The sequence below is a fragment of the Dermochelys coriacea genome, chromosome 2 (genome assembly GCF_009764565.3).
Source record: "Dermochelys coriacea isolate rDerCor1 chromosome 2, rDerCor1.pri.v4, whole genome shotgun sequence".
Taxonomy (NCBI): Eukaryota; Metazoa; Chordata; order Testudines; family Dermochelyidae; genus Dermochelys; species Dermochelys coriacea.
In genome coordinates this window covers 63238838-63253368 of record NC_050069.1, presented here as the reverse complement: position 1 = coordinate 63253368, position 14531 = coordinate 63238838, and the positions used below count along the sequence as shown (strand labels likewise).

Here is a 14531-nt window from a genome sequence, read left to right as displayed (position 1 = left end):
TACCTGAAAGAAGGCTGTATAAAAATCCTCCTAATGGGCCAGAGATGATTCTGTGTGTAAGTGAAACTCAGGAGTTGGTGGTGGCTCAGCAGAGCAATGCTTCTGTGGAGCAAGATAAAGGTGAATTGTTGCTTAAAGAAGCTCCTAAGGAGAAGAAACCTCATAGCAGTTTTTGCAAGCAATTTGCTGTAACTGAAGGGTGTGAAAGTGAATTAATTGAGGTAGATAAAGATGATTTTCTGTCCATAGAAGGCAACAGTTTATTTTATGAGAGATTTGTTTCAGTTCCTAACAGCCAGAATTTTTCTGTTGAAAATGGATCCACTGACTCAGCTTTCGAAAGACCCAGTATGGATAGCTTTAAAAAGGTTTTAGATGGAATGAAAATTGTTAGGGAATTTGAACGGTCCTATAAGCCTGACCAGCTTGTTGGGGAGACAACGTTATTGGAATATAAATTTATTCTCTAAGTGAACAGTTTGTGTCTCAGGTTCAGAAGGAAGGCTGGGTAGCTGAATCTGCCGTGAGCATGGCAGAATTCAAGGTTCTGGTCATAGATGGACGCAGCCACTTTTTGGGGCACCTGGCAGCCATGGTGGCCAAGCAGGTTCTGCTGGGGCACAAGGTGGTGGTGGCGAGATGCGAGGGCATCAACATCTCCAGGAACTTCTACTGCAACAAACTGAAGTACCTGGCCTTTCTCCGCAAACAAATGAACGCTAACCCATCCTGCAGGCCCTACCGCTTCCGCGCCCTCAGCCACATCTTCTGGCACACGGTCCGAGGGATGCTGCCCCACAAGACCAAGCGAGGCCAGGCTGCCCAGGAGAGATTGAAGGTCTTTGATGGGATTCTGCCCCCATACAACAACAGGAAATGGATGGTGGTACCCGCTGCTCTGAAAGTCGTACGCCTGAAGCAGACATGCAAGTTTGCCTTCCTGGGGTGCCTGGCCCATGAGGTTGGCTGGAAGTACCAAGCCATCACCTCGACCCTCAAGGAGAAACAAAAGGAGAAAGCCAAGCTGCATTACAACAAGAAGAAGCAGCTGATGAAACTGCAGAAGCGGGTGGAGAAGAACGTGAAAGGCAAGATCACCAGATACACTGATGTGCTGAAGCAATACGGCATCTTGATCTGAGCCTTGAACCTCAATAAAAGCAGCCCATCCACTTCAAAAAAGGACAGTTGTGCAATTAATCTCTCGAGAACACAGGGGATGGCAGGCCAACTTCCATCTCTAGACACTTTGGATATGTCTTGTAGTCTTAGTGCACTTGACATCTGATTCCATATGGAAGCAAAGGTTGGTAATGGAAGGACAAAAATACCTTGAGTCTAACATGCTAATGAAAATGAATGGTATCTCTTTAAGACAGAGTCCAACCTTGGAATTGGAAATGGTTAAGAATCTGAAAACTGGTAAACAAGCTAGTGTCTGTGTTGACACAAATTACCTGACAGGGGAGAGAAAGACTTGCCCGTAGCTCTCAGCAGGGAGGACGCACCTAACCATCCAATGGATTCTGTTAAGCAAGTGACTCAGAATTTGACCCTACAGAACAGGAAGGAAGGAAGAGAAAAATTTTATCCTGCAAATGGAAGCCACAGGTTAACCCTAAAATGTCAAAACCCCGATGGTATTGAGCCAAAGGCATGACAAAAAATGATCGTTAAGGTACACTTGTAATAGATTTTATGTTAATATTAATTCTAATGTTAACTCTTGTGACTAGTTTGTTGCCGATACCAAAAACTGTAAAAATGTACAAGATGCATGATCTTTTGGAAAAACCCTTGTAGATGTTGGGAGTGATACATAAGAACTCATTATGTGCTAACAGCCTTTATGGTTATACTATTTCATTACATGACAACACACTTCATGTTAAAAGGCCTTGTGATGCTAATGTTTTGCAGTGCTTGTAACTAGTCTTGAAACTGTACACAGTAGAAAAGACATTACACATCTAATGTGCTGTGTGGAAGGGGAAATTGAGGCACATCGCCTCCTGGCATTAGTGGCTAAACGCTCAGAGACTTACACTCTAGAACATGGGTTCTCAACCTTTTTCTTTCCAAGCCCTCTGCCCCTGCCCCCATGCTATAAAAACTCCATGGCCCACAACAACTGGTTTTCTGCATATAAAAGCCAGAGCCAGCATTAAGGAGTAGCAAGCAGGGCAATTGCCTGAGGCCCCATGCCACGGGGGCCCCGCAAAGCTAAGTTCGGTTTCAGCCTTGGGTGGCGGGGCTCAGGGCCCTGGACTTCAGCTCCATGTGGTTGGGCTTCAGCTTTCTGCTCTGGGCCCCCGCAAGTCTAACACTGGCCCTGCTCAACAGCCCCCCTCTGCTTTGGATAGTTATCAAGCAGAACCCATCATTAGCATGGATGCATGTCTTCTGGAATGGTGACTGACGCATGAAGGAACATGAATCTTTAGCGCATCTGGCACATAAATATCTTGCAATGCCAGTTACAACAGTGCCATGCAAACACCTGTTCTAACTTTCTGGTTTATGGCGTCACCTGAAGCAGGCAGCATTATCTTCTGCAAATGTAAACAAACTTGATTGGCTAAACAAGAAGCAGGACTGAGTGGACTTGCAGGGCTCTTAGATTCATAGATACTAAGGTCAGAAGGGACCATTCTGATCATCTAGTCCGACCTCCTGCACAGCGCAGGCCACAGAATCTCACCCTCCCACTCCTATGAAAAACCTCACCCATGTCTGAGCTATTGAAGTCCTTAAATCATGGTTCAAAGACTTCAAGGAGCAGAGAAGCCTCCCTCAAGTCAACCATGCCCCATGCTACAGAGGAAGGCAAAAAACCTCCAGGGCCTCTCCAATCTGCCCTGGAGGAAAATTCCTTCCTGACCCCAAATATGGCAATCAGCTAAACCCTGAGCATATTGGCAAGATTCACCAGCCAGATAATACAGAAAATTCTTTCCTGGGTAACTCAGATCCCATCCATCCAATATCCCATCTCAGGGGATTTGGCCTATTTACCCTGAATATTTAAAGATCAATTACTTACCAAAATCCCATTATCCCATCATACCATCTCCTCCATAAACTTATCAAGTAGAATCTTAAAACCAGATAGATCTTTTGCCCCCACTGCTTCCCTTGGAAGGTTATTCCAAAACTTCACTCCTCTGATGGTTAAAAACCTTCATCTGATTTCAAGTCTAAACTTCCTGGTGGCCAGTTTATACCCATTTGTTCTTGTGTCCACATTGGTGCTGAGCTTAAATAATTCCTCTCCCTCTCCTGTATTTATCCCTCTGATATATTTATAGAGCGCAATCATATCTCCCCTCAACCTTCTTTTAGTTAGGCTAAACAAGCCAAGCTCCGTAAGTCTCCTTTCATAAGACAAGTTTTCCATTCCTCGGATCATCCTAGTAGCCCTTCTCTGTACCTGCTCCAGTTTGAATTCATCCTTTTTAAACATGGGAGACCAGAACTGCACACACTATTCTAGGTGAGGTCTCACCAGTGCCTTGTATAACGGTACTAAAACCTCCTTATCCCTACTGGAAATGCCTCTCCTGATGCATCCCAAAACTGCATTAGCTTTTTTCACAGCCATATCACACTGGCAGCTCATAGTCATCCTATGATCAACCAATGCTCCAAGGTCCTTCTCCTCTTCCGTTGCTTCTAATTGATGCGTCCCCAACTTATAACTAAAATTCTTGTTCTTAATCCCTAAATGCATAACCTTACACTTCTCACTATTAAATTTCATCCTATTACTATTACTCCAGTTTACAAGGTCATCCAGATCCTCCTGTATAATATCCCGATCCTTCTCCGAATTGGCAATACCTCCCAGCTTTGTATCATCTGCAAATTGTATTAGCGCACTCCCACTTTTTGTGCCAAGGTCAGTAATAAAAAGATTAAATAAGATTGGTCCCAAAACCGATCCCTGAGGAACTCCACTGGTAACGTCCCTCCAACCTGACAGTTCGCCTTTCAGTAGGACCATTGCAGTCTCCCCTTTAACCAATTCCTTATCCACCTTTTGATGTTCATATTGATCCCCATCTTCTCCAATTTAACTAATAATTCCCCATGTGGCACGGTATCAAATGCCTTATTGAAATCTAGGTAAATTAGATCCACTGCATTTCCTTTATCTAAAAAATCTGTTACCTTTTCAAAAAAGGAGATTAGGTTGGTTTGGCACGATCTACCTTTTGTAAAACCATGTTGTATTTTGTCCCATTTACCACTGACTTCAATGTCCTTAACTAATTTCTCCTTCAAAATTTTTTCCAGGACCTTGCATACTACAGATGTCAAACTAACTGGCCTGTAGTTACCCGGATCACTTTTTTTTCCTTTCTTAAAAATAGGAACTATATTAGCAATTCTCCAATCATTCGGTACTACTCCTGAGTTTACAGATTCATTAAAAATTCTTGCTAATGGGCTTGCAATTTCAGGTGCCAATTCCTTTAATATTCTTGGATGAAGATTATCTGGGCCCCCCGATTTAGTCCCATTAAGCTGTTTCAGTTTTGCTTCTACCTCAGATATGGTAATATCTACCTCTATATCCTCCTTCCCATTTGCATGCTACCATTATCCCCAAGATCCTCTTTAGCCTTATGAAAGACTGAGGCAAAGTATTTGTTTAGATATTGGGCCATGCCTAGATTATCTTTAACCTCCACTCCATCCTCAGTGTTTAGCGGCCCCACTTCTTCTTTCTTAGTTTTCTTCTTAAGTTTTACATTGTTTTATTTTTTGAATGCAGGGATTTTTTGTACATAATTCTACATTTGTAAGTTCAACTTTCATGACAAAGAAAGATTGCACTGCAGTACTTGTATTAGGTGAATTGAAAAATACTCTTGTTTTTTTACAGTGCAAATATTCGTAATCAAAAATAAATATAAAGTGAGTACTATGCACTTTGTATTCTGTGTTGTAATTGAAATCAATACATTGGAAAATGTAGAAAACATCCAAAAATATTTAAATAAATGACCTAAGTCCCAGACATGTACACTTTGCTGCATTCAATTTTAGGTCATTTGCCATTGACTGAAGAGATCTGAATCTGTCCTCAGCAGATTTGCCGCTCCAGGCCAATGGGGGCTGCGGAAAGCCACGCTGCTTCCAGTAGCCCCCATTGGCCTGGAGCGGTGAACCGCAGCCAGTGGAAGCTGCAATCGGCTGAACCTGCAGACACGGCAAGTAAACAAACCTCCCCGGTCCACCAGGGGGCTTACCCTGGCGGGCTGCATGCCAAAGGTTGCCGATCCCTGGTTTAGACATAAGAAATATCACAGCCTGAGAACGTGTTATATTTTCAATCCACAACACATGGTGTATGAGATCTCTGACAAGTTTTCTGCCAAAACAAAAAACAACCAAAACACACAACAAAAACAAGGAGTGGGTTGATGAGTTTACTGCAAAGTTATTCAACGTTAATAGCAACTAAAGAAGCAGAGAAAGGTTAAATGATATAATAGCTATGAAAGTATGAAAAACTTAGGATATCGCTAAACTAAAGCAAAAATAAAGGTGGAATTACAATGGGGTGGAGGGCTTATAGAAAAATACTGACACACAACAGACTTTGTGCACACAAAAAGCAAAAGAAGCCTTCAAAAAACTAAACAGCAAATGCACTGTTACCAGAAAAGAAGAAGCAATGTATTAGTTAAATATACACTGTTTACCACAGACCCAGACAGAATACCAATCTTACCCTGTGGATTCCTTTCAATACCATGATCCTGACCCCACTTAAATATAATTATTTATTTGATAAATGCAGAGTAATGCACATTGGAAAACATAATCCTAACTATATATATAAAGTGATGGAGTCTAAATTGGCTGTTACCACTCAAGAAAGAGGTCTTGGAGTCATTGTGGATAGCTTTCTAAAAACATCCACTCAATGTGCAGCAGCAGCAGTCAAAAAAGCTAACAATGTTGTGAATTATTAGGAAAGGGATAGATGGTAAAATGAAAAATATCATATTGCCTCTATATAAATCCATGGTATCCCCACATCTTGAATACTGGGTGCAGATGTAGTTGCCCCACATAAAAAAAAACAAACAAACCAGATATATTGGAATTGAGGTGGTTTGAGCACCTGATAAAACATTCCCCCTGGAGGCTTCCTTTGAAACTCTACCAGGGATATCTCACTGTGAGGAGGCCTCAAGGCTGACCCAGGAGAAGCTGTAGAGGTATCTCCCGGCTGGCCTGGGAATGTTTGGGAATCCCCCAGGAGGAAGTGGAATCTGTTGAAGAGGACAGGGAGGTCTGGTTCTCCCAACTCTTTGTGCTGCTGCTGAGGCCCTCACCAGGAAAAGTGGCATAAAGGAAAGAAGCAAGAAGAAGAAGAATTGGAAAAGGTACAGGAAAGGGTAACAAAAATTATTAGAGGTATGGAACAGCTTCCATATGAAGAGAGATCAATAAGACTAGGACTTTTCAGCTTGGAAAAGATACAACTAATGGGGGGATATGACAGAAGTCTATAAAATCATGACTGGTTTGGAGAAAGTAAATAAGAGTGTTATTTACTCTCTCATAACACAAGAACTATATGTGAAGAAATATTTCTTCACACAACGCACATTTAACCTGTGGAACTCTTTGCCAGAGGATGTTGTGAAGACCAAGACTATTAATGGGTTCAAAAAAGAACTAGATAAGTTCACAGAGGATAGGTCCAGCGATGGCTATCAGGGATGCAAAACTATGCTCTGGAAGTGTCCCTAGCCTCTGCTTGCCAGAAGTGGGAATGGATCACTTGATGATTACCTGTTCTGTTCATTCCCTCTGGGGCACCTGGCATTGGCCACTGTTGGAAGACAGGATACTGGGCTAGATGGACCACTGATCCGACTCGGTATGGCGGTTCTTATGAGTGACATCGTGGGCCAACCTAGGGAGAGTACCACTAATTTTTCCTTTTTATACCTAATCTATTCCATGGTCTTCCAAAGAATGCCCAACAGAAAATCTAATTTAAACATCTTTTAGCTTCCACCTCAGTGTAAACATTGGAAGTCCAACAGTGTAACAACCTTATAGCAAAGAGCATACGTGCTTGGAGACAGTCAGCAACTCTACAACAGGATAACTTCTGTAGCATCACCATCAATTAGGGCTCTAATCAAAATGCCATCACTTTGTTTCTTGTGAGGGAAAAAATCTCTCATGAAGTAAAGAAATTGGAGTTTTCTGTTACAGATTCTTAAATATCAGCTCACTGAAACCTATACTATAAACAAGCTATAACTGGAAACAATTGTCAAGGAACATCGCAAGAGAAAATAAAAATCATCCTTAAACAAATTCTGCGTTAAGGTGGCACCCTCTTTAGTGCTCAAAATTAACAGATGCATCTGTCCAATACAATTTTTTTTATTAAAAAATTTTTTTTAGTTTGTGACCTGCAGAGTAACAAACTCAGTTGTGCTGGTATTTTTTGTCTCAGCTACCCCGAGTTTCCTACGTACCAAAGTCCATGAATGCCCCTCCATCCCTACACGTTCCAACTCTCCTGTGCCAATTCCCACCTCCACCCAAAGCAGTTTTCCACACCTCACTCCTACATTGCTCAGTTGTGCTCACGATTTTGACAAGTTACATTTATCAGCTCACAGAATACAAAGAATAAAAGAAATCAGTAAAATGGAGTTACATAACAGACAATCAAGCAAGAAGGAAGGGTGGGAAGGTGCATAAGAAAAAATTAAGAAAACTGAAAAGAGACATAGGGTAGAAACAGAACATGAACATTTGACTGCTCTGGTCTGAAATATAAGTTGGTTTTTCAGAACAAAAGAAAAAAGTTAGCTCATACATATACGTTACTGCTCCTTCTTGGGGAAAAATAAATGATTGGAAAGATAAGCAGTGGTAACCACAGCAAGAGAATGAGAAAGAAGAGCAAGAAGAGACGATCATAGTCTGAACATCATTTATGTAGTGGAAGAAGCAGCATACCATTCCACTGGAAAACATCACTGTGGAGAAGGAACAAAACCTGGTTGTTAGGGGATCTCAAAATGACACTGAATTGTGAGTTTTACCTCAGTTTAGGAAGCTGAGGGATTTTTCAGTAACATATGACTATACACTCATTTCAGAATTCTGATATTTATTTAACCTTTGAAATCATTTAGAGAAAATTAATAAAGAGCTGGAGCTCTCAACAAACATTATCCAAGCACAGTGACATTTTGAACCAAAGAGAGGACAAGAGAGAGAATGTTTGTGTTGGCCTTTTACTTCTTCATGCCATATTACATACAAAGACTATGTTAAAAGAATGTTATGGGTATAAATTCAAACACTCAAGGTTGCATGATATTTCGCAACGTCTAATTCAGCCTCCTTGTGTGCTTACATTTTAAGTCAGAACTAAGAAATTTGGCAATATGACCGTTTTTTATTACATGATCACATACTTTTTTCACAAGACCTCTGCTTTACCCAGTGCATAGGCAAATGAACACAAATGAAGACCTCTTGGCTCAAGCTAGTTTTGATAAAAGATGAAAATAAATTTGAATCAAGGGCCACATCATTAAAAAGCCATACAAACTCCCTTCATGTCTAAGCTTAAGAGCATTAGTGATCTCAAATTGTCATAGTACTGCAAGAAGAGAGCGAGCATCAAGGCTGCTAGGGCCCAAACAACTTAGCCTCTGTAAGCTAAAACCAACACTTCAAATGCACCTGGAAAACTGAAAAACAAGTTCAAATCAATGAGCACAGGTGCAATGTGATCCCTGCAAGACACTATTAAAGCAGCTGGTAACTGCACTCTGTGCTAACTGGAATTTCTGGTCTTCAGTTATCCTTCAGAGCAGAATTCATTACAATAATCTATTCTGATGTGACACAGGTGTGAACAACAGTAGTGATCATAATAAATCATAATATACCAGTTCTCATAGCCCTTTTTCATCAGTAGATCTCAAAGCACTTCACAATTTTTTATGTATTTATACTCACAACACCCCTGTGAGGTAGGCAAGTATTATCCTCATTTTATAGATGGGGAACTAAGGCACAGAGAGGCAAAGACTTTGTCTACACCAATACTTTTGTTGGTACAACTTTTGTTGGTCAGAGGTGTCGAAAAAAAAAACAAACACCCCCAACCAACAAAAGCACTGGTGTGGACAGCACTAGGTCACCGGGAGATGCTCCCCCAACGATACAGCTACCGCTGCTCATTAGAGGTGGTTTAATAATGCCAACAAGAAAGCTCTCTTCTGCCAGCATAGAGTGGCTACATGGGAGACCTTACAGCAGCACAGCTGCTGCAGTAGAGCTGTGCCGCTATAAGGTCTGCAGTGTAGACATAGCCTAAGTGATTTGCCCAAGGTTACACAGAAATCTGGGGCAGGGCAAGGAATTGAACCCTATCATCCAAGCCCTAGGCTAGTGTCCTAACCATGGGACCATTTTTCCTCCCTCTCATCTAGAAACAAAGTTAGAACCTTATCTTTAAGCACAGATGAGGATTCAAAAGGGAGCTAAAACAGATTCATGGAAGATAGCCAGATGGCTATTAGCCAGAATGGGTAAGCCTCTGTTTGCCAGAAGTTGGGATTGGGTGACAGGGCATGGATCACTTGATGATAACCTGTCTGTTCATTCCCTTTAGGGCCCCGACAGTGGACACTGTCAGAGGACAGGATACTGGGCTCGGTGGACCTTTGGTCTGACCCAGTGTGGCCGTTCTTATGAGGAAAAAAAAAAAGCTGTTGGGCACTCCTGTTATGTGGACTACCTGTACATCTCAAGATCCAAGATGACCCAACATACAAACCTAAGTACACTTTGTACTCCTGGGGAAATTGTGTGCCAAAATATTAAAAATTCTACATCTTTTTTGGCAAAAACAACACTATATAATCATGCCAATTTCAATTATTTTGGTAATTTCAAAATACCTGTTAACAAGTATGTCTGTAACAATACAGACAACAAAAGAGATTCAGGAAATATTTTTAAACAAATACATTTCTTACTAGGCATATTAATACAGAACTTTAAGTAATAATACATATAAACTATCTACTACAAGTAGATAAGGAAGTGTTGTTTACTACTTCTCATAACACAAGAACTAGGGGTCACCAAATGAAATTAATAGGCAGCAGGTTTAAAACAAATAAAAGGAAGTATTTCTTCACACAACGCACAGTCAACCTGTGGAACTCCTTGCCAGAGGATGTTGTGAAGGCCAAGATCATAACAGGGTTTAAAAAAAAAAAAAAAAAAAAAAAAAAGATAAATTCATGGACGATAAGCCCATCAATGGCTATTAGCCAGGACGGGCAGGAATGGTGTCCCTGGCCTCTGTTTGCCAGAAGCTGGGAATGAGCAACAGGGGATGGATCACTTGATGATTACCTGTTCTATTCATTCCCTCTGGGGCACCTGGCACTGGCCATTGTCAGAAAACAGGATACTGGGCTAGATGGACCTTTGGTCTGACCCAGTAAGGCCATTTTTATGTAAACTACAATACAGAAACGTATTTCCCACACCCATCGGAAGTAGTGCAGAAGCTTGAGGGAGTCGGGGGTAACAGAGGAGCTCAGGAAAGGGAAGTAATTGCTGGGAAGGAGCCTGGTAGTGAACATGGAGGGTCGCTGGGTGTTTGTGTGAGAAGTATGGAACAGGGCTTTTTTGGGAGGGTGGAAGAGGACACATGACTGTTAGGGATTTGGAGAGTCTCCCCCATGCAGACCTAGATTCTCCTATTAAGTCAGGCACATCTACACCTGTCCCCATGTCCCTGCACCCTACTTTCCCTCTGTCCCCATGCACCCCCCTTTCCCATCCTCATGTGTCCCTGTACCCCCAGTCACCCCCTGCCCCTCCACCCCCTTTGTCCCTGCACCCACACTCAGCCGTCTCCTGTCCCCACGTGGCCCTGCACGCCCATTCAGCCCCCACCCCAGTCAGTCAGTCCCCCCCCCCACTAGCCTTTCTGAATCCTAATCTATGTGACTCCCCAGTAACCCAGTGCAGCCCGCTCTATCTGTCCCCACCATATCCAGTGCCTCCTCACCTGGCCAGACATGTGGGAAGGGCATTGTGAGGAATGCAGCCTCTCTTCCTCCCTATCAGCTGCCAACTGCTATGACCCATGAGCCAACTGCACTCTGTTCTGGCACCATAGCAGCCGCTGGTGGGCAAAAGGAATAACTGCAGTGCCTCTCTGGCAGAATGACAGGTTTCAGAGTAGCAGCCGTGTTAGTCTGTATTTGCAAAGAGAAAAAGGAGTACTTGTGGCACCTTAGAGACTAACAAATTTATTTGAGCATAAGCTTTCGTGAGCTACAGCTCACTTCATCGAATGCATCTGATGAAGTGAGCTGTAGCTCACGAAAGCTTATGCTCAAATAAATTTGTCAGTCTAAGGTGCCACAAGTACTCCTTTTCTCTGGCAGAATGTATTTTCTGCCGAGAAAAAAATTTGCAGGGTATGTGAATTCTGGACATGCACAGGTGACAGAATTCCCCCAAGAGTAACTTTGCTAGTATCTCCTTCAGTTTGGGAAACAGATATAAATTTGACTACTTCCACTGGTGCTTCCTCTGCATTTCCAATCCAACCCATAACCTGTTTTATCTGGACTGAGCTTCAGTCCAAACTGCTGTCTCTGTTCAGGAAAACTGATTAAATGCATTGTCTAGGCCAGTGGCGGGCAACCTGCAGCCTGTCAGGGTAATCTGCTGGCAGGCTGCAAGACAGTTTGTTTACAATGAACATCCACAGTCACAGCTGCCCTCAGCTCCCAGTAGCCACAGTTCACCGTTCCAATGTAAAACGGTCTCACGGCCTGCCAGCGTATTGGCCTGGCGGGCCGCAGGTTGCCCACCACTGGTCTAGGCCCAATGAAAAATGATACTGTCGTTCATCACACTGAAAATAGTGTAGCTTAAGCCACAAGGTCCTACTCTCTCCCCAGGGGCTCTGTAACACAAGTTGAACAGGAATGCCAGTACAGAACTTTGCAGTATTCTACAGGACAGCACTCTTGGTATAAATGAGAAATTGATCAAAACTACCCTCTAGATCTGTGCTGACAAGCAAGACCCAAACCACTTAAGGAAAACTGTCTGTCATTACAAGGGCTCCTAGATGTCAACAATACCCCAGAGCTCGCAGTTTCAAAGACTAGGAATGCAGAACAAATTGCATGGATACTAGATTTTTGTCCACACTAGAAAGAGCTAAACTAGTGTGATCACTGCACTATTCATACCATAATCAGGCATGGAACTCTACTGACGTTGCTCCAGGAAATCTAAGGTGTCTTGATATTGTGAAAGTTGCTCTGCTGCAAACCTCTCATCCATCCCAAAAATGAAGTTAAGACAAGGTAACAGTTGACAAGATTCCTGCACCAGGAGCTAATTTTAAAAGATGCTAACATCATGCCCTCCCAAATGTTGATAACCTCATCCATCAGCACAGTGCAGTGACCTAAAAAACAAAGGAAACAATATTTTGCACATGACAAGCTTGAAATCTCTACCCTCATGCCTTCAAGCCTAATACGATCTAGAATTTATCTAGCTGTATACCCAAAGCCAGAAACAACTAGAAACAGTACCACTGTCATCATGAAAATCAGTCCTTGCCCAGACTGCAAACACTGTAAAGTATACACTCAGTAAAAAACTTTGTAATTTAACAATTGCAAAATGAGTAAAGTTATTCTGCATATTAACTATAGGGGAATTCTTTGAGAAGTAATTTGTTTATATCTAGCTATCTTCTTATTGTGTTCTATTCTGAAGAAAGGATAAATTGTTCCCAAAACTTCTTGGGAAGGAGATTGCATACACATGAGCTTCTTCTACAGGAAGAGAGACTACCCAACTTCTCATCTGTAAGTCTACCCTAACCAATCTTTGTTTCCTTCCTCTTAGTGTTGGAGCAGCTTCTGTGTGTTCTTCTCCCTCCTTGATCTTAAGTGGGGTATGGATTTTTTACTTTTTGCAATTAGGTTTCAGCTTTTGGTAGTGGAGTTCCCCCAGCTTGGTCTGCAAGAAGGGGATTTCTATTGGTGGAGGGGAAGTTTCCTCCCTCCCCCACAAATCATTTTTAGTGGGAAAAGGAGTAGTAATATAATTCTGTGGACTTCGTGACCATCTTTCTGACTGTAACAGGTAGCTATTTCAGGCTATGGCCCCTGTAAACTTCCTTTTTGGATAACTAAAAAAAAAAAAAAAAAAAAAAAAAAAAAAGAGTCAGGTAAAAGACTCTTCCTCTTCATTAATACAAAGAGAGGACCTGAGTCTGATTAATTATATTATCCTCTCCCTGATCTCATTCCCATAAGCTAGATTGCCATATGTGCAATGGTAGTTGCATGTGTTTGTGTGTCTCACTCAAGAGGGGGAGGGTCAGTTTTGGAGTCATTCTAAGATTGCAGGACAGACATCAATACACTCTTGAAAAAGGAAGCAGCAACCACAGAAGTGATTTTTGGACTAGATATGAACCAAAACGTTTGTCTGCAAGTTTCCTGCAGTTAAAATCTATTACATTTTATAATGCAATTAAGTATCAAATAGGAATCATGTATCTGAAATGGTAACTCCAATACTTTTGTAATTAACTTTTTGATATCAAACACTGTCTTTGGCACGGAGGTTTATTGAGTTACCTTGGGTGCTTGCTTATATTGCTGTTATTACTGTCATAAGTAGAACAATGCTGAAAACTTCACGTTCTCAGTCTAACGCAGGGATCTCAAACTCAAACCACCACGAGGGCCACATGAGGACTAGTACATTGGCCCGAGGACCGCATCATTGACACCTTTTCATATAAAGATGCAAAAGCCCCCACCTCTGCCCCCAGCCCCACCTCCACTCCACCCCTTCCATAAGGCCCCACCCCTTCCCTACCCCCATTCCAACCCCTTCCCCAAAGTCCCCACCCCAATTCCACTCCCTCCCTGTCCCTATTCCAACCCCTTCCCCAAATCTCCGCCCCTGCCCCACCTATTCTCCACCTCCTCCCCTGAGCATGCAGCTCCCTGCTCCTCCCCCTTCCCTCCTGGAAAGCACTAAGCACCGCCAAACAGCTGAGTTTGTCGGCGGGAAGCACCTGGAGATGGACAAACGAGCAGGGACGTGGCGCACTGGGGGGAGGGGGGACAGCGGTGGGTGAAGGGAGCTTGGCGACGGCAGGAAATAACTCCGGGGGGGAGGGGGAAGCTTGGCAGGCTGCAGCAAATAACTCCACGGGCAACATGTTTGAGACCCCTGGTCCAATAAACTACACTTCTAAATTCTGCTATAAGGATTTTTGTGCATAATTCTGGACTGGAATTTGAGAAGTTTGGGTTCAATTTCCTGGCTCTGACGTAAGCTTCCTGTATGATTTTGCACAATTCACTCAAGCCTTGCATAGACTACAAGTTTCCCATTCTCAACAATGAGTGCAGATGTAATGCTATTGAATATTGGTTAACTGTAAGAGTAGATCA

General features: G+C 42.6%; 2 protein-coding genes across 11 annotated transcripts in view; one reads left to right on the top strand and one right to left on the bottom strand.

The window, feature by feature from the left end:
* Positions 1-14531, bottom strand: part of PDE7A (phosphodiesterase 7A) — a 147506-nt gene that overhangs the window by 120118 nt on the left and 12857 nt on the right. For 2 of the 10 annotated variants that reach the window (XM_043507788.1, XM_043507790.1), the window contains exons 3-4: positions 12294-12514; positions 5256-5377 (exon numbers count right to left, since the gene is read on the bottom strand). The exons of 6 other annotated variants lie outside the window; for them this stretch is intronic. In XM_043507788.1, coding sequence (XP_043363723.1) covers positions 5256-5270 — 15 coding nt within the window. In that variant the 5' untranslated portion in view covers positions 5271-5377; positions 12294-12514. The remainder of the gene's footprint in view (positions 1-5255; positions 5378-12293; positions 12515-14531) is intronic. 2 more of the 10 variants (XM_043507791.1, XM_043507793.1) reach the window with 1 other exon arrangement.
* Positions 519-1182, top strand: LOC119850940 (60S ribosomal protein L13a-like). Its single transcript, XM_038389874.2, has one exon. It carries the CDS (start codon positions 530-532, stop codon positions 1139-1141), a length of 612 nt encoding a protein of 203 aa, XP_038245802.1. The 5' UTR covers positions 519-529; the 3' UTR covers positions 1142-1182.